The sequence below is a fragment of the Gigantopelta aegis genome, chromosome 4 (assembly GCF_016097555.1).
Source record: "Gigantopelta aegis isolate Gae_Host chromosome 4, Gae_host_genome, whole genome shotgun sequence".
In the NCBI taxonomy this organism is placed as follows: domain Eukaryota; kingdom Metazoa; phylum Mollusca; class Gastropoda; order Neomphalida; family Peltospiridae; genus Gigantopelta; species Gigantopelta aegis.
The window spans coordinates 39,059,232-39,080,060 of record NC_054702.1 but is presented as its reverse complement, the minus strand read 5'-3'; the positions used below and the strand labels follow the sequence as shown (position 1 = coordinate 39,080,060).

The following is a 20,829-nucleotide window of genomic DNA, read 5'->3' as shown; positions in this document are numbered from 1 at the left end:
AAACACAAAAAAACTCCAGAACATCTATATATAGAACAGAAAACTAAAATGTATAACTATCACAGCTCAATGCTTGCTAAACGTATTTTAAAACCTTCAAGAGAAAACCGTAGACTGGTTTTTGCGTCTAACATTAAGTGAATGCGATATGATAGAACACAGTGGTACCAGTCAAACTATTCGGGAGCTCTCGCCCTCCTGAACCCGCCACAGTAATAATATGTATCAAAATATTATCTAGACTACCTGCTCCGTCTGCCGCTCTAAACGAATGGCTTGATAAGCGACAGTAAATGTACTAGAAATGATAGCTTAGCCTTGACTTTTGTAATTGTGTTATCAGTTCAGGAGACGTTAAACATATCCTCCCAAAAATATAATAAATAACATAAAACAAAAATAAATATTAAATAAAACTAAGATAGTCCGCAAATATATTACAGAGATCCACAGGTTAAAGTGAGTCTGCGATATCCTTTGACTTTTACTCGCTAATGTAGGTTTGGCGATAGGACACATAACAGTAATCAAACGCCAGGAATTTACCTGTCACACACCCCACCAATGACAGGTGCGAAAGTATTTAATACGACATTTAGTGATGAGTGCATTTTCCAACTCTGACCTGGTGAGATGCTACATGATATTCTGTCCCAGTATTTTTTCAGAATTATCAGCTCACCTGGCCCAAAGGGCCATTAGGCCTTATGCGATGGCGCAACGTCCGTCAACTTTTCTTTCACATTTTCGACTTCTTAACCAGTTTTGAGTACATTCAGTTAAGTCAGTTTAAAAAGACCAGGAAGCGGTATCAGCAGTTGTTTTTGTCATCAAGGGACAGGTCCATTCACAGAAAAGTAGGACATCATTAGCATTATGTATAAAAAAGAAGTCAAAGCGAAAGAAGATTGTTCTTTGTTTCGTTGCATCCGTTTGGTGTAACAAGGACACAAACTCCAAATGGATGGTATTTTATCTCAATCTCTTGGACCATTACCGTGAGCTCTATCCACACCAGATTTATAACTTAGAAAGACTAACAAAGCTACTTTAGCCACTAATTTGCCGCCAAACGTAGGGTAAGTGCCTTGAAGGTAGTACTAAACCAAATAACTTCCGACTAGATAAAAGTTCGAGATGCACCCAACTTTTGTTAGAGAAGTGAACACCACAAGTCCTGTGACTAATGATAAATGTGAGTGTGTTGGTTGAAAACAAAATAGTTCATATGGGCAAAAAATGCATGCAATTTCATTTCATCTAGTACCACTGTGTCAATAGCCTTGTGACTGAAACATTTATGGGGTACCTGTCAAAAAGTACTCGAATTTTGTGCGGAACTAGGGTAGTCATAGACGCTACCCGTTATCTCAGAAATGAGCAGCTTAACCACCATTTTTTTCTGGTTTAATTTAAGGGTGAGGGGTGGTAGGATTTATATCCTTGGCATTTATGTCGATGGATACGCTGCAGGTAGGAGTTTTAGCCACATACGTTACTATTGTCGTTTATGTAATTTGATTTGGTAGTATACACCCTGAAATCGCTGACCAGCTTCAGGGAGACCAAAGACATTTTATAGTTTGGTCAGCAATAGATTCCCCCAGAGATCTAAAAACTCCAAAGTAAAGGTATTCACATTCCTCTTATGTGTCCTCAGTACATCACACCCTAAGGTCAGTGATATCAGGTACACCATGTTTTGTGTGATAAAAGTTGAGGTAAACAGTCATCAGCCTCCAGGTTATAGACACTGCTTCGGACCTTAAACATACTGAGGGGAGTGTCTGGAGCAACAACCGAATGTGCCAAAAGGAAGAACGAGCTGAGGTTATTCTGGATCTGCTGGCTTGAAACTGTCCAAAGACGAGTACACTGCCAAATTGCGTGTGTGTGTAGCAAATAGACTGCCAATAAATTACACTGATATGTAGACTCCTGGACTATGGGAAAAGTAAAAATGAGGATGAGGGAAATGAATATGATTATCATATTTATCCTGAACACTTTACATTGTTTACAATGGTTAATTCATTCATTTATACTATGTTCATACTTCTGCTCAATTAAGGTTCAAGCATGCTGTCCTGGGCATACACCGTAACTATCTGTGTTGTCGGTCTAAGACAGTGGGTTAGTAGTTAGTGAGAGATAATTCAGTGTAGTGACTTTACACCTATCCATTGAGTCGTCGTACTTACTCTGGCTTGTAGCCGGTATTGGGATTCGAACCCAATACCTACCAGATATGAATCCGATGGCTTAACTACTACACCGTTGAGGTAGGTTTACATTAATTACAACATGTTACTATAAACGTTGTTTAGTTGATGTCAGAAGAATATGCTTCAACGGCAGCAGGGGAATGAAATAAATTTATAAAAATAATATAAAAAGTTGGGGTTTTTCGTTTGGGGGGAGGGGTAAAAAAAACATTTTCTACTGATTGTAATATACAAATTGCATAAAATATATTCAGTTATTTGGATTCCTCTATAAAGTGTGCACAAACATGTGTAATTGTACATATTATAAAACGTTTATTAACATTGTAAAACTAAATGAAATATACAAAAATGTCTGAAACTGAAATACTGCACCGCAATGTATGTGTTACCAGTGCTAATATTTTCAAGTTCAACATTTTATTCATTTTTTTCTAAAATGCTATTTAACATTACCACAGGTATGGCAAAAGTAATTGACAAGGACTGCTTAATGATAAAGTAGCACTAGACTGAAATAGGTTGTTTTACCGTGAGTTGGTAGTATTTTAAAAAATATTATTTTAGGGTAGGGTCAGAAAAAGGGAGATAATACTCAAAGCTACCACTATTCCAATGCTATCACATGTTTTCCAACCCTAGATATGCATACATTGCAAAAAATTATTCCTTTCCAGGTACAGCTATTAGCGTTCTCGGAAGCGAACTGGTGCCATAATAGGCTTCAGTTCCCCCCCCCCCCCCCCCACACACTCTCTCTCTCTCTCTCTCAAACTCCCTCCCTCACTCTCACTCCCTCCCTCACTCTCTCTCTCTCTCTCTCTCTCTCTCTCTCTCTCTCTCTCTCTCTCTCTCTCTCTCTCTCTCTCTCTCTCTCTCTCTCTCTCTCTACATACATGCCAGTGCACAAAAAGTAGGGAATATTGAAATAGTTTTAACATGCTGAATTGCAAAAATCGCCGACTGATATTGGGGGTACGTATTCGAGCCATATGGATGATTCAGATTTGTCAAAGACAGACTTACACAGCTCATCAAATGAATGTCTCACAGTCAGTCTGTAGCAGAGTGTGCTCTATCGGCTCTCGGTGTGCACATATTCTAACAGTGGAGGACGTTCCATCACTGCAACGTGTCATAAGGCTGAGGTAGATATGCCCTTATCACTATATATACTAACACCTCCTCACCACTGACGTCATTTGTCATCAACATTAAAGATACTCATACGTTAACGCATAAACAGACACCTCGTATCATTCCTGCATGTTCTACATCTAGTGGAAAGGTTCAAACATATGTAGGTCATTTTGTAACGAGATAGTGACCCCAGTTATCATCGTCGCACTAGTATGGTCATGATTTGATATGATACTAGCTGTTGTATCTTTAAAGAAACCACAAATGCCCTTAACACCTTTGACATGAACTAGCTTTACCATTCCCTTCTCATGTAATGTTTTAACCCTCCAGAGAAAAATACTTATATGCCGCACCGTTCGCTACACTTGCCTAGCACTTCTATAAACATTCAGTAGCCAGACAGTAACAGATGTTGACAGTTCAGAAGCAGTATCTGATCTGTTCAGTTTCGTCAGATAGACAAGGTTTTAGTTATAACCTATTGTACATTACCTTTGTTCATTGAATTTACTCTTCCAGTGGACATAAAATTATTTCGAAATACATTGCGCTTTCCATTGTTTCAATAGAGCTGCCACGCCATCCATATTAGATTTGAAGGTCAAAATGGCATCAGATTTTAAAATTGACTCAAAAAACGATTGTGAATGTCCTGTTTAGTGAAAAAAGATACCTCATTTATCATCTCAATTAGATTAAGGGCTGCATGTTCTCATTTTAAATATCATGATTTAAAGACCAAGATCATCTCAAATTGCAAAAAATAACCTCACCAGTAGATTATGCATCCACTTTTTAGTTAAAAATACTATTCACTTATGACATATTTTCATAACCCAAATATTTCAAGAGCTTTGACGTTTTCTCATAAGAGAGAGAGAGAGAGAGAGAGAGAGAGAGAGAGAGAGAGAGAGAGAGAGAGAGAGAGAGAGAGAGAGAGAGAGAGAGAGAGAGAGAGAGAGAGAGAGAGAGAGAGAGAGATAGCAAGAGCGCGCGCGTGTGTATGAGAGAGAGAGAGAGAGAGAGAGAGAGAGAGAGAGAGAGAGAGAGAGAGAGAGAGAGAGAGAGAGAACGCTATTTCTGGATCATTCGATGTCCTTTTCTGTAAGTAATTTATTTGTCACAAATAGCTCAGCCAATGTCGCCACTGCAATTTGTACTGCACCAACCCCTCTCTCACTAGTCACTATGAACTAACCACAGTTGAGGTGTATGCCCAGCGGATAGCATTGTCGAGGAGCAGGGGTGGGTGTTACGATAATATTCGAAAATAAGCTCTTGAACTCCTGAAATTTGCAGAGTATTTAACCCTGAAAATCATTTCTAAAAATAAAATAAATAAATAAAATTCTCAGTGCTTTAATTGGAATATAAAAAAAAATTCCGAGAATGTTCAATCAAAGCGAACAGTCTTTGACCAATCAGCGTGGTTTTATCGCGGTCAAGCACCACGCGGGCTGACTAAGTACCGTAAAGCTCCTTCCTGTTTTGTTTCTCTGGCAAACGACAATACGATGACAATAACACCTGTTCTTACTTGTATCACGGCACACTTTTCTCTCTCACTAAAAACTAACCAACTGGTAAGACTATCCTATCCGGCTGAATTCCTCCAAGAGCGATTGTTTTTATGCCGTTGTCGGACATGCACCGTCCAACGAGTCCTAAAACATGGGGGGGGGGGGGGTTCGATGGGTTCGACCGAACCCCCGCCACCCTGAAATCGCTTTTTTTTATAATTTAATATATCTTACATTGATATCTGACATTATTATATTTACTCAACATAGAAATATATGCCCAATATCTCTGCAATCTATTTTGGAACCCCCCTTTTCAAAGTCCTATGTACGCCCATGTAAAAATGACGTCACTAGAACCAAGCACGTGTTTTCTGAGAGTGATCAGCTCGAGGTACAGCCAGCAAATGTTTCACCACCGTGACCGTTTTGTTTGCTGTGAAGCGCACAAACCAGTCTGACGGGCGTTTTTCCGCTCGGTCTGGCTGAACACAGCCCTGTTGTCCATCGTGGTGACAAGTGTGTGTGTGTGTGTGTGTGTGTGTGTGTGTGTGCGTGTGTGTGTGTGTGATTTGGTATCCGCGATGTGTACACCTGAAACATATATGACCGAATTTACAAAGCCTGTTTATGTCTTACATGCGTGTAACTACATACGTTTACAATGCTTAAACACCCCAAAACATCCGGCCTCGTGTTGTGGTGGTTAAGCCATCGGACATAAGGCTGGTACTTACAGGGTTCGCAGCCCGGTACCGGTTCCCACCCAGAGCGAGTTTAACGACTCGATGGGTAGGTGTAAGACCACTACACCCTTTTCTCTCTCACTAACCACTAAAAACTAACCAACTGTCCTAGACAGTCAGTCCAGATAGCTGAGATGTGTGTCTAGGAAAGCGTGCTTGATACTTAATTGGATATAAGCATGGAAATAAATCGAACTAATGAATGAAGAAAAACAGGCTCCGTAAATTAAGCCGTTGTCGGGGAAAAAACCGGAGGAATGTGTACGAAGCTTAAACCACACTTTAAAAAAATTCGCGAATACGCACTATAACACATGTCCACCATGTATAAACTTCGCAAACAGCTTTTGGTATTTGTAATGGGAATAATGCGTGCGTATGAAAAAAAATTCGTGACTTGAGGTTGAAAGACTGAACTTTATATGCACGCGTTAAGTGTTGTTTTAATTCCTCTTTTTTTTTCTTTTTTTTTTAAATGCAACTACACATAGTTAATACAACTGAGTTTTGTTTCAAACATGTTGTTACGGTATTATGTATGCATATATGTTTCCATGTCAAAGTTTGTTCTGTTTATCGACAACACTAGAGCACGTCGATTTGTTAATCATCGGCTATTGGATGTCAAACATTTGGTAATTTTGACATACAGTCTTAGAGAGGAAACCCGCTACACTATTCCATTAATAGCAAGGGATCTTTTATACCATACCACAGATGGGATTGCACATACCATGTGATTTGATATACAAGTCGTGGTGCACTGGCTGGAAAGGGAAATAGTCCAATGGCCCTACCGACGGGGTATGTATAGGTGTATGAATATCTATATATTGTATGTATGTATGTATGTATGTATGTATGTCGAGGTTGACTGTTACATACATAGATATTAACGCACTAGCGCAGGGGATAATTAAATCCTTTCTGGTCTCACAAATTGTCCCATGCCGTTGCTGGGACTCGAATCTGTGTCACCGAATCGCCCGCAAATTGCAAGACTAACCATGATGCGCTCTGAGCTTTTGAGGCATCCATAAAAAGAATGCTTTTTAACTCAACCACATGCATGGGGCCTACAATCTACGCGGTCGATCCCGCTTACGTGCATGAAACAGTGGGCAGACCTGACACTGGCTAGTATGTATTGATGTATGAATATCTGTATATTGATGTATGTCGAGGCTGACTGTTACATACATACATATTAACGCACTGGCGCAGGGGATAATTAAATCCTTTCTGGCCTCACAAATTGTCCCATGCCGTATGCATGTATGTGTGTATGTATACATGTATGTATATGACGAGTCTGTTTTTAACTAGGAGTGGAGGATCACCACGCTGACGTTTGAGGAAGATCCCGAACTGTACGGCAAAGAGCGAGATGTCGCCATTACCTCCCTTACGAAGGAACACGACGTGGAAACGATCACACGAATCTCGCACACGTTATATGACTTACAAAAGTACAGTATAATCTACAATATTAGTGTTTTCGGTGAGGGGTGGGGACTTTATATGACTTGCAAAAGTACAGTATAATCTACAATATTAGTGCTTTCGGAGAGGAGAAGGTAGGTGTCTGAGAAAAAAAAGAAAAAAAAAACAGAAAGAAAAAGCAAAAGCAAAACAAGCAACACAAACCCACTCACCCCCAAATCAAAAAAAATAAAATAATAATAATAATAATAAACCCCCAAAAAACAAACAAAACAACAAAAAGAAAAAACAAACACAACAAAAACAATAAATCAACAACAAAGAACCCCCCCCCCCCCCGTCGTTTACTGTTATATAATATATTTTTAAAATTATATACCGCCCTTCATAGTTTATATAACAGTACAAAATATTTTAAAGGAAGTATAGTTTAAATCAAATGTTCACAAGTATATATTATGGTTTTTGTTCTTCAGAATTCTTGAAAACAATAGCGGGAAACATCCTCTGACGTATAAACGGTTCCAGTCCATCATATCTGGGATGGATCAGCCGCCTCACGCCGAGGAAACAATTGATGCTGATTTGATTGGCTCTTCGGTGACCCCGATTTCAGAGAATCACAACAAAAAGTATGGCATCCCAACTTTGAAGGAACTTGATAAGAAAAACATAAGTACATTGTATATACATTTTGCCCCTCAAATCGAACTTTCCCCCTCCCCTTCTGCTTCTTGTTATTCTCCTACTTCTTCTTCATCTCTCTTCCTTCTCTCGTCCTCTTCTTCCTCTTTCTTCTTGTCTCCTTATCCAGTCCTTTTCTTTCTTCTCCTCATAATCCTTCTTCCTTTTCCTCCTCCTCTTTCTTTTTCTTCTCCTCTTCCCGTCCTTTGCTTCCCTTTCTCCTCTTCTCTCGTCCTTTTGATCTTTTTCCATTTTCATCCTTCTTTATCTTGTTCTCCTCCTTACAGTGTTCTCTCCTATTCTTCATTCCTTTCTTCTGGTTGTTTCTTCTCTTTGTTCTTATATTCGTTATTCTTCTCCAGCATTTCCTCTTCCTTTGCTTCCTTCACGTCCTAGCCTGCTTTCTTATTCTTCTTAATTATTTTGTTATCCCTCTCCCCCTCCACTGACGAAAGAAATAAAAATTGTGCGTAGTGCTTCAGACAAGAGTTAGCAACAGATGATCAAAGATACACAAGGGAAACAGGCATCAGATGATCGTTAAGAAAACAATCAAATATGATTTTTGGAACCATGTTCCTCTGTAACATTAAGCCTGATTTCCATAAAATATGTAACGGGCAGAAATCGTCGCAGACGGACAAGGACGCTCTGCGGCGACGATCTATTGAACATGTTTACTTTCCCCGATCCATCGCCGATCCAAAGTCAACCGTCTGCGATTCTGTTCCCATAAATATTTTCTTTGGTCTTCGTCGATCTGATTCATTGTGCGTCGGGTGGCGACGTGTTACAGATTTTACGAAAACCAGGCTTTAATTGGTGCTTCAACGCGTCGTAAATGGTGAAGCGGTGAGATTTAGTTTTAAAGGGTTAATTGGTACCTGGAGATTTTGGAGCAACCTCGCAACACTTCACAACAGAAATTTATTTTAAGTAGATCCGTGGTTCTTTATGAACAAACATCATTGCTATAACATATATATCTTTACTATTACAAGTTTTGACGTTGAGCTTGTGGAACCTTCATCTTTTCGAGGCGGAGAAACTGAGGCCCTCATACGCTTGTTTCGACATCTAGAAAAAAAAGGTAAAACTACTATTCTAGTCAGGGGCGTGTTTGTCGGGGGGTGGGGTGGGGGGTGGGGGGGGTCGGGTGTTCGAACGAACTCACACCGCTCAGGCTAAAACATTGGGTTTTTTTTTTTTTAAATGTATTAGTGTAATAGTAACCCATTCATAGAGGTGTCCAGGGGTACGTTAGACAAAGAAGTCCGCCAGGTTCATATTAGACACCCTCCCCCTCCCCCCCCCCCCAATTCTGCTGCCAACCTTATGACTACGTAACATAATTTATTTGCTGCCAATCTTATTACTACGTAACATAAATTTCTTTTTTAGACGAAAATATTTTACAAGCAAAATTTAGCACAAATGCCTTTAAGATCTTATCTTGCAATCCTGTGTATGTAGTAAACATGAACGTACGTTTAACAAGCTTCGTTTGATTTAATTTTCAGGCCTGGGTGGCAAACTTCGAGAAACCCAAGCTAAGCCCGCTGTCTCCGTTTCCGAGTCAGACAGGACTGAGTCCGTACCTCCGCTTCGGCTGTCTGTCCGCTCGACATTTCTACTGGAATCTCAGAGATCTCTACAAAAACGTGAGTCAGCATTCTTGTAAGCGGTCCGTCGTTTAGTGGTAAAATCATCGACAGACCTTAGTTCTTAAACACTACGGCGTATTTATCACTATTAGAGCCAGTTTAAAAAAAAAAAAAATTGATGTTACTCTGATTTTGGTGTTTAGATTATTCATTAATTTGTTTTGTTAAATTTAGATCAAGAAGGACAATGAACCACCTATGGCCCTGCATGGACAGCTGCTATGGCGAGAATTCTTTTACATGGCCGCAACAAACAACCCAAAGTTTGACCAGATGGTGGGCAACCCAATCTGTGTCCAGATACCCTGGGATAAAAACTCAGAGGCTCTAGCCAAATGGGCAGAGGTACGACTTTTCGATTTGTAACATATGCAATATAAACATGTACTATAGTATGTTTTAATACATGTCTTAAGCCATGTCTTTGGTCTACATTTACAAGCACCGGGGGTTACGTCTCCAGCATTTATATAAATCTTGAGTCTACATTTTAAAGTTTTACAAGCACCGGGGGTACGTCTCCAGCATTTATATAAATCTTGAGTCTACATTTTAAAGTTTTACAAGCACCGGGGTTACGTCTCCAGCATTTATATAAATCTTGAGTCTACATTTTAAAGTTTTACAAGCACCGGGGGTTACGTCGCCAGCATTTATATAAATCTTGAGTCTACATTTTAAAGTTTTACAAGCACCGGGGGTTACGTCTCCAGCATTTATATAAATCTTGAGTCTACATTTTAAAGTTTTACAAGCACCGGGGGTTACGTCTCCAGCATTTATATAAATCTTGAGTCTACATTTTAAAGTTTTACAAGCACCGGGGATTACGTCTCCAGCATTTATATAAATCTTGAGTCTAATTTTAAAGTTTTACAAGCACCGGGGGTACGTCTCCAGCATTTATATAAATCTTGAGTCTACATTTTAAAGTTTTACAAGCACCGGGGGTTACGTCTCCAGCATTTATATAAATCTTGAGTCTACATTTTAAATTTTACAAGCACCGGGGGTTACGTCTCCAGCATTTATATAAATCTTGAGTCTACATTTTAAAGTTTTACAAGCACCGGGGATTACGTCTCCAGCATTTATATAAATCTTGAGTCTACATTTTAAAGTTTTACAAGCACCGGGGGTTACGTCTCCAGCATTTATAAATCTTGAGTCTACATTTTAAAGTTTTACAAGCACCGGGGATTACGTCTCCAGCATTTATATAAATCTTGAGTCTACATTTTAAAGTTTTACAAGCACCGGGGGTTACCTCTCCATCATTTACATAATCTTGAGTCTACATTTTAAAGTTTTACAAGCACCGGGGTTACCTCTCCATCATTTACATAATCTTGAGTCTACATTTTAAAGTTTTACAAGCACCGGGGGTTACCTCTCCATCATTTACATAATCTTGAGTCTACATTTTAAAGTTTTACAAGCACCGGGGGTTACCTCTCCATCATTTACATAATCTTGAGTCTACATTTTAAAGTTTTACAAACACCGGGGGTTACCTCTCCATCATTTACATAATCTTGAGTCTACATTTTAAAGTTTTACAAGCACCGGGGGTTACGTCTCCAGCATTTATATAAATCTTGAGTCTACATTTTAAAGTTTTACAAGCACCGGGGATTACGTCTCCAGCATTTATATAAATCTTGAGTCTACATTTTAAAGTTTTACAAGCACCGGGGGTTACGTCTCCAGCATTTATATAAATCTTGAGTCTACATTTTAAAGTTTTACAAGCACCGGGGGTTACGTCTCCAGCATTTATATAAATCTTGAGTCTACATTTTAAAGTTTTATAAGCACCGGGGGTTACGTCTCCAGCATTTATATAAATCTCGAGTCTTACATTTTAAAGTTTTACAAGCACCGGGGGTTACGTCTCCAGCATTTATATAAATCTTGAGTCTACATTTTAAAGTTTTACAAGCACCGGGGGTTACGTCTCCAGCATTTCTATAAATCTTGAGTCTACATTTTAAAGTTTTACAAGCACCGGGGGTTACGTCTCCAGCATTTATATAAATCTTGAGTCTACATTAAGTCTCCAACCTTTAGTTAAGTCTAGGGTCTACATTTTAGTTTTACAAGCACCGGGGCATTAAGTCTCCAGCCTTTAGTGAAGTCTAGGGTCTACATTTTAGTTTTACAAGCACCGGGGCATTAAGTCTCCAGCCTTTAGTGAAGTCTAGGGTCTACATTTTAGTTTTACAAGCACCGGGGCGTTAAGTATCTAGCCTTTAGTGAGGTTTTTGGTCTACATTTAGTTTTACAAGCACTGGTCACCGATTAGAATATTATTGTTATTAATCCATGTTATTAATGCAGGGTAAGACTGGCTTCCCTTGGATTGACGCCATCATGAATCAGCTGAAACAAGAGGGCTGGATTCACCACCTCTGTCGTCATGCAGTGGCGTACTTTCTTACTCGGGGCGACCTCTGGCTGTCCTGGGAGGAAGGAATGAAGGTAAGCAAATTCTGCCATTTTCGTATATCATTCTTTATATCAACTAAGTATTTGACTCCAATTTTACTTTTCGGTTGAACCTTTGTTCAGGTATTTGAAAACATTAATAAAAGTTTGTTTTGTTTTTTTAACAACACCACTAGAGCACATTGATTTATTAATCATCGGCTGTTGGATGTGAAACACATTGTCATTTTGACACAGTCATAGAGAGGAAACCCGCTACATTTGTCCATTAGTAGCAAGGGATCTTTTATATGCACCATCCCCACAGACAGGATAGTACATACCACGGCCTTTGATACACTACCAGTCGTGGTGCATTAGCTGGAACAAGACATATAGCCCAGTGGAGGATCGATCCCAGTATGTGGGAACAGAATCGCAGATGATCTGCGTCAGATCGGCGATCGAAACCTGTTCAACTTTGTAGATCTGTCGCAGGTCTTAGCGTCTGCGTCCGTTACATATTTTATGGAAACCATTCTTAACTCTGACTGTTTAGGTGTTTGACGAGCTGCTGCTTGACGCCGGATGGAGCGTGAACGCCGGGATGTGTATGTGGCTGTCCGGCAGCTCCTTCTTCCACCAGTTCTTCCACTGCTACTGTCCTGTGGGATTCGGCAAACAGGCGGACCCCTCTGGAGACTACGTCAGGTGAGTGACCTTTATTTTCTTACACACCCGTTAGTGAGAACACCATGCGTTATTTTTTATAACACATAGCTGTTTACACACACGTGTGTGTGTGTGTGTGTGTGTGTGTGTGTGTGTGTGTGTGTGTGTGTGTGTGTGTGATAATGCTCTCTGTCCACTTTTTGCTATATAAACATGTGCATATAATGCTACTAGAACCGGCCTCCGTGTTGTTGTGGTTAAGCCATCGGACATATGGTTGGTAGGTACTGGGTTCGCAGCCCGGTACCGGCTTCCACTACACCTCTTCTCTCTGACTAACCACTAACACACTGTACTGGACAGATAGCCCAGATAGTTGAGGTGTGTGTATGCCCAGGACAGCCTGCTTGAACCTTAATTGGATATAAGCACGAAAATAAATTGAAATGAATGAATGCCACTAGAATTGGTATGACAAATGCTGCCAGTTATTAGTGTAGGGTTATTTCATACAAGGGTTATATTTATTTAAAAACAAAAATAAGAAAATGTATTATTATTTATTACTATTATTGTTATTATTGTTATTATTATTATTATTATTATTATTCACAGATACCATGTTACAAATAACTGGGACTTACAATACTTTAACCGGACGCCATTTGTTTTAGGGGGAGTGTGTTTGGAAGAGTGTTTATTATATCAGAAGTGTTCAATGGACTTTATTTTCATTTGACGTTACTATAAACATATTTATGTACAGGTAAGTGACATTTTTATTGTTGTCAGTTTCAAAGTATGGTCCTACCGTTTAAGTCAAAACTTCGGGTCTCGAAATTACAATACTCAACTGTATGTGTAATTATTGTTTTCTTAGGCACTACCTGCCAGTCCTGAAATCGTTTCCAACGAAATACATCTACGAGCCGTGGACGGCCCCCGAGTCTGTCCAGAAGGCGGCAAACTGTATCATAGGGAAAGATTACCCGTGTCCCATGGTCAACCACGCCGAGGTCAGCCAGGTGAACATGCAGAGGATGAAACAAGTCTATCAGTATCTCACCATCAAGGCTAAGAGTAAGTTTCAAGGCGTTAGCTTTTTTTTTCTTTTTTTTTCTTTTTTTTTTAATTAATTATCATTTTAATCACATATGTGATTCAGTGATTTTGTTATTTAAAAAAAGGGTTAATTTTACAGTTGTATAAGAATTATAACACTCATTTCTTTTTCTTTCTTTCAATGCCACAATATCAAAGCAACAAAAATACTTTGCAATAATATGTTGTATAATAATTATAACATTCATTTCTTTTTCTTTCTTTTTTTCTTTCAATACCACAAGTTCAGAGTAACAGAAACAATGCAATAATGTTGTATAAAAATTATAACATTCATTTCTTTTTCTTTCTTTTTTTCTTTCTTTCAATGCCACAATGTCAACACAAAAAAACCCACTTTGCAATAATATGCTGTTTAAGAATTATAACATTAATTTCTTTTTCTTTCTTTCTTTCTTTCTTTCGTACAATACCACAATTTCAGAGCAAGAAAAACACTTTGCAATAATATGCTGTATAAGAATTATAACACTCATTTCTTTCTTCCTTCCTTTCTTTCTTTCTTCTTTCTTTCAATGCCACAATATCAAAGCAACAGAAACACATTGCAATAACATGTTGTATAAAAATTATAACACTAATTCCTTCCTTCCTTCCTTACTTCCATCTTTTCTTACGTTCTTTCTTCTTTCTTTCAATGCCACAATATCAAAGCAACACAAACACTTTGCAATAACATGTTGTATAAGAATTATAACATTCAAGTCCAGTGCCACTTCATCATTGAGATCTCACCAGAGACCAATGCTAACATAATTGTTACAAGCGAGCACGTAGTTACTTTATCATTCATTAGCAACAAATGATCTTTTATATATACTTTTCCACACGCAGAACAGCACATACCACATCCTTTGGTATACCAGCCGTGGGGCGAAAAATGTTATATAGAACTGATTTAGGTGCCTGCCTCTGTATACATGGCGAAATATATTATTCATGTTCTTCCACATAAAAATTTAGTTATTGTAAACATGCACATAAATAAGTATGTTTTGTTTCGTTTTCAGTTCCAATGCCCAAGAATATTGGCGAGCCATTGACCAAAACGTTCAAATGTAAGAATGTGTTACTATTTACCAAATTTATAACTATAATGTAGAATTATTTTATATTTGGTTTGAATCACATATATAATTATTTTGATTAGTATAGCTAAACGTGTGTACCCGCCGATACTTGTCAATGCCATGCAGAACAGTTCTGACATATAGTATTTGCATACAAGTAAATATATGACCATTTTGATTTTTTAAATTATAGTACACATATATAAGTTCATTCAATTTGTACAGCAGTTTGAAATTATGAATGAATGAATGAATGATGAATGAATGAATGTTTAACGACACCCCAGCACGAAAAATACATCGGCTATTGGGTGTCAAACTATGGTAATGGAAACAAATAAGGTGATGATCAACATCAACAGAAAAATTCAAGATATAAATAAAAACAGTGTAAAGAACTGTGCAAAAAACAAATATCACAGAGAGATACTGACTTTTACTCTAAACTTCAATGTGTGCTGTATTGGCCATTCTCAAAGAGAATGTTACACCCCAGCACCACGGTGAGGTTACAGCACGCGCAGGGGTTGAAATTATGACTGCACTGCATTGCAGTGCATATACTTAGAATAATTTGGATTTGAATTGCAGTACACGTGAAGTATGCTTTCAATTTGTACCACAGTACAAGTGTGAAGCATCAGTTTGATTTATACAGAACACTGAGCAGTATACTTAATTATGTAGAACCATTTCGATGTGTATTGCAGTACACAAGTATACACAATTATGTAGACTCATTATTGTTTGTATTGCAGTATATGTGTAGAATCGTTTTAATCTATTGCAGTACACATCATTATGTAGGAACATGTTGATTTGTATTGCAGTAAACATTTATATTGGACCATTTCGATTTGTACTGTAGTGCACACAATTATGTAGAACCATTTTTATTTGCATTGCAGTACATACAATTATGTAGGAGCCTTTTGATTTGTATTGCAGTACACATACTTATGTTGGACCTTTTCTATTTGTATTGCAGTACACGAAATTATGTAGGACCATTTTTGTTTATATTGCAGTAAACATAATTATGTTGGACCATTTCGATTTGTATTGCAGAACATATGTGTAGAATCATTTCAAATTGTTTTGCAGTACCTCTTCGTGACAGCGGTATGCTGAACAAGCCCATCGAGCTCAATTATGCTGGAGACGAGAAGGATTTCAAGATTCAGAAGAAAGAAAGCTTTCACGCAAATGGACAACATTAAATGAACAATCATGTTAAGGCACTCTTACGCAAGCTTGCTAATGGAACACAGTTGAAAGACAGATGAAAGAGTTTTAGTTTTGTTTTACAGGGAGGTGAATGATTTGTTCATGTAGGCAACATTCAATGTGTTTTATGTAAATAAAAACAATTTTAGTTGTGTGTTCACTGCTCCTATTCGATTCTCTACCCCATCCGTGTATCCACTATGTGTATCGGTGTTTTATAATTGTCTGTCAATGCTTTATTGATAAAGTCATGAATAAAAAGAAAAAGGGAAAAAAATAACCAGGAAAAGAAATGAGTAATGTGATTATTGATATGGTAGGGTTTTGGGTTTTTTGAGTGGTTTGAGTTATTTTCTCAGGTTCGTGTTATTTTCTCAGATATGTGTTGTTTATTAATATAATTGTGTTCATTAGAATGTGTATGTCAAAAAGCAAATCTGTAATATTTAAAAATAATTATTTCTGTAATTTGTAAATATTCTTATGAGTGGTTTGGATTTTCATGAATACACAAAGAAAATTTATATCGACTACAAATTAAAGCTAAAATGTGCGAAATTCATATTGTAATGAACACAACACAATAAAACGTATGATGTACATATATACATATTTGTAGAATATTTTTTATTATTCAAGACGCTTTCTCAAAGTTCTAAGATAGATTAGATAGATTAGATGGACAGACAGATAGACAGACAGACAGACAGACAGACAGATAGATAGATATATATATATATATATATATATAGATAGATATATAGATAGACAGACAGATATTCTTTATTCCCTCCATAAAATGAAGACTGGTAAATGATTCACAGAAATATAACAGAATAGAGGAACAATACAGTTTCAATAGATATACAGCATGCATAATAATAACATTTTAACTCATTCAGAATAACTACAACATTCGTCGTAATTATCGTAGTGGAAGATTATTCCAGTTTCATAGTGTATAGCTAATCATTAACATATTCTCCAGCATGTCATTCATATATTCATAAATCAGATTATCGTATGTATTTGTATATAAATTGTATGTGCCTCGTTTATGAATACATGTATATTGATGATAGGATATTTTATTAATTTTACGTAACAGTAATTGGTTTAAATATTCCTGACACTAACCCACCCCAAAGAAAACGAAATATCTTTGTTGTATTTTCGAACACTGTAGTTGTAAAAAAAAAAAAAATACTGGGATAACTCACTTTCATACAAGAAATACTTTTCTAAAATGATCTTTGTTCATTTAAAAAACAAGAAGTTTTAGTGGCAGTCCTCCTACAACAAAGTATGCAATCTTCCTGGGAAGTGGCAATCCTCATGTACATAAAGCATCTGGCAGTTTTATTAATGGAAGCAGTGAAAACTTCCTTTTTAATACTATTATGATGTTGGTGCCTTTGCGATTATTACGTTTAAAGTTTGGTATTATTGTTGACTATTTGTTTTAAGAATTGTGCATGAAATTTATTTCATCATTTGATTAATAAAGTAAATGTTAAAAATATGTTATTGAGGTCTTATTTAAAGAATGAAAGTTGGTGTATGATTAATGAAACACTACCACACTGTTCAAACAGAACAAGTTTAGGATTCAGAGAAGAAACCCGCAGGCGTGATATCGTCTATTCGATGTCAAATATTTGGTAATTTTGACATTTATTCTTAGAGAAGAAACCCGCTATATTTTTCGAAAAGTAGCAAGGGATCTTTTATATGCATCATCCACAGACAGGAAAGCATACACCACGGCCTTTGACCAGTTGTGGTGTACTGGTTGGAACGAGAAAAAAACCAATTAGTTGAATGAATCCACCGAGATGGTTCGATCCTGCAACGCAAACACCTCAGGCGAGCACTCAACCAATAGAGCTAACTCCCGCCACTGCGTGACATATGGAGATAACATAAACATCAATATGGAATGGGTGGGTTGGGAATTGGGTGAGAAAGGGATCTGCATTTTATACGATGCATAACTTCTGTATAATTTTTTATACGCGGAATATATAAATACAACAGGCATGTACCAAACTGTTGTATCAAATGAAATGATTATTTAAAGGGACATTCCTGAGTTTGCTCCATTGTAAGATGTTTCCGACTAATAAAATATTTCTACGATTAAACTTATATATTAAATATATTTTCTTGTTTAGATTATCAGTTTCTGTATATTCAATGTTATTTCCGGTCGTCGTAATATTTCTAAAAAGCCAAAACTGGATTTTGTCTTCAAATATAAGTTATATCTGTGAACGGTATTAGGGAAGGTGGTCGAGACCGACTTTCGGGTATCCACGCGCATAACACAGTTGTTGTCGTCACTGACAAATTGAACTCCGCCAGATCTGTGATCAATACAAAGCACCGTGACTGCCTTGAACATTTTCGACCTCAGATATGGGCACTTGATCAAATGATTGCGAACGTGCAGGTGCGTTACTCGCGTAGTTGACTCGAAGTCAGCCAGTGATTATTTCAATCGCAACTTCTCGTCGAATTCCGTAGGCTAATTTATATTATACCAACAGATCTTATCGAGTTAAAAAAGTTGATAACTTGCTTAATACAAAACACAAATATTCGTACGTTTTTGTAATAGGCCTATTATAGATTTCTGTAAGGCGTTTACTTTGGGTGAAATTTTCAAATTTGATCAAGAATCAGTAATAAACGCAGTTGTATAACGTTCCAGTACCGTTAATAAATAAATAAATATAGGTATTGCCGAATAATTCCGAATAGCATCGTATAAAAACAAAATACGAAGTTGCCTTATTTTTGGTGCATGCAACTTTTTTTTCAGCATGCACCTGGTGCATGTAGATTTTTTTTTTTTCATTTCTAGCCCTGGAATATTTTAGGAAATAAAATTAAATTTAACCTAGTACAAATATTAGAACGATCAGAAACACGTTTAATATACAGCCACTAATATTTTATGCACAAAAAATAGATATCTATTACTCGATAACATCTTTAAAAATGCAGCAAACTCAGGAATGCCCTTTCCAGCTGTACTATCCAGTCATATACTTGGTTAAATATGCATGCGCTGGAGTTAAAAAAACCCTCGAAGTTTACATCTACAACTAGCAGTTATACCGGTCATACTCGTGTTTGACATCTATTTCATGAAAAAAATTACATCATCGGCAAAAACGAGAGACATATTCAGGCAAAATGAGCTGGCCTGAAACCTTTTCACCATGTTGTTCCATCATTCTACCAACAATATTAATTTCAAGTAAAAATGCGTCATAATTCTTTCGCAGCCCTATATAGTTATTTGGCAGTAATATATGTTCCAGTCCCTCAAATAAAAACACAGCCCGTGCAGAAGGGTATATAGTCCATGAGCCAGGACCCAAAATTTGGCCAATTGGTACCACCTGGGGGGACGAATGCTCATAGTCATTTTTGTCAAGGCCTACTTCCCTAGGGATGGAAAATTTATGATAGCATTGTAGGACTCACAGCTTTCTGTGTGTATCCACCCGTTTTGTGACCCTACCCCCATGTCCACGACAGTTATATGTTTACAGAATTGCTAAAGGGTGACTATATTAAAATAATTGTACAATATTTGTCAGGGTATTTAGGAATACAAAACGTGGAGGATTGGGAGTTAATGGATTGGAGAATTCAGATATGTTACCAATATTGAAATCCTTTGAGGATTAGGGTCTCATATAACACTTTTTCTGTAAGGTTAAAAAATATAATTCACATAGTTTTATTTTTCAGTAGAAATTTAACATAAAGTTTAGGCACAGCACCTCAAATATTCTTTTTGAAGGATCTTATTGCAGCAGAAGCTTGTTTTGACATCTAGTTAAAATTTACATCCTATATATAAAGTTTTCTTGGAAGCGGTTTTGTGTAACGACCCTTTTGATAACCCTACCCCTTTCCTCAAAAGCAGTATTTCAAAAGAATTGTTAACAGGATCAATAAATAAAAACAATATTTATTAAGATATACATGGCAAACCTAAATGTAGACAAATTAATGGGATATCAATCTGAAAAATAAAAGCAACAGTGACATCATTTGAAGGTTAGGGTCTCACATAACACTTTTTGTTTAATGTTATGTAATGCAATTTGTACTATTTTACAACAGTAATTCCAGTTGAAGTTTAGGTTTACACTTTTTCAGGGCTTTAATGTACCTGAATGTTTGTTGGACTCCCAAGCGTTATTTAGATCTTCCATAAAGCATTATATAAGCTATTTGCTGATGAAGTTATTAAAGGGACATTCCTGAGTTTTCTGCATTGTAAGATGTTTCCGAAAAATAAAATATTTCTACGATTAAACTTACATATTAAATATATTTTCTTGTTTAGAATATTAGTGTCTGTATATTCAATGTGTTTGTGATCGTCTTAATATTTGTAAGAAGCCCAAACTTGATTTTATCTTCAAATAATTTTGAACATACGAATTTTTTTTTTTTAACCTAGTACAAATATTAGAACGATCAGAAACACGTTTAATATACAGCCATTAATATTTTATGCAGAAAAATATATATGATATGTAATTTCAATCGTTCAAAAGTCTCTTTTAGTTGATAACATCTTAAAAATTGCAGTAAACTCAGGAATGTCCCTTTTAAAACAAAGACGTTAAAAACTGGGTTTTTCTAAAGATCATAACTTTGGACATTATAAATCTGGTTGTCAGCACTGGCTGTATTTCTTACATCAAATGCTTACTACTGAAGCTATCCATAACAGATCTACTTCAGCACACCGTATCGGCAATATACCAAGGAATATTAGGGGAAAGATTTATGTAAAAGTGCAGATATTCACAATCACCCAAAAAACATGGCATGAATTGTCTGTGACACACGACTGT

General features: G+C 37.0%; 2 protein-coding genes across 5 annotated transcripts in view; one reads left to right on the top strand and one right to left on the bottom strand.

Moving 5' to 3' along the window:
* The window catches only part of LOC121370526 (probable beta-D-xylosidase 2), a 165,648-nt gene that overhangs the window by 45,784 nt on the left and 99,035 nt on the right, over positions 1-20,829 (bottom strand). The gene's annotated exons all lie outside the window — the stretch shown is intronic.
* Positions 5,958-13,867, top strand: LOC121369828 (cryptochrome-1-like). The gene is made up of 9 exons (XM_041494902.1): positions 5,958-5,984; positions 6,961-7,103; positions 7,554-7,738; positions 8,762-8,868; positions 9,282-9,422; positions 9,600-9,770; positions 11,766-11,906; positions 12,412-12,563; positions 13,405-13,867. Exons 1-9 carry the CDS (start codon positions 5,958-5,960, stop codon positions 13,658-13,660), a joined length of 1,323 nt encoding a protein of 440 aa, XP_041350836.1. The 3' UTR covers positions 13,661-13,867.

Coding starts and splice junctions, on each gene's coding strand:
- LOC121369828 (XM_041494902.1), top strand. CDS start 5,958: ATGTATAAACTTCGCAAACAGCTTTTG. Junction 5,985..6,960: donor AACTTCGCAAACAGCTTTTG/GTATTTGTAATG, acceptor GTTTTTAACTAG/GAGTGGAGGATCACCACGCT. Junction 11,907..12,411: donor CCTGGGAGGAAGGAATGAAG/GTAAGCAAATTC, acceptor CTGACTGTTTAG/GTGTTTGACGAGCTGCTGCT.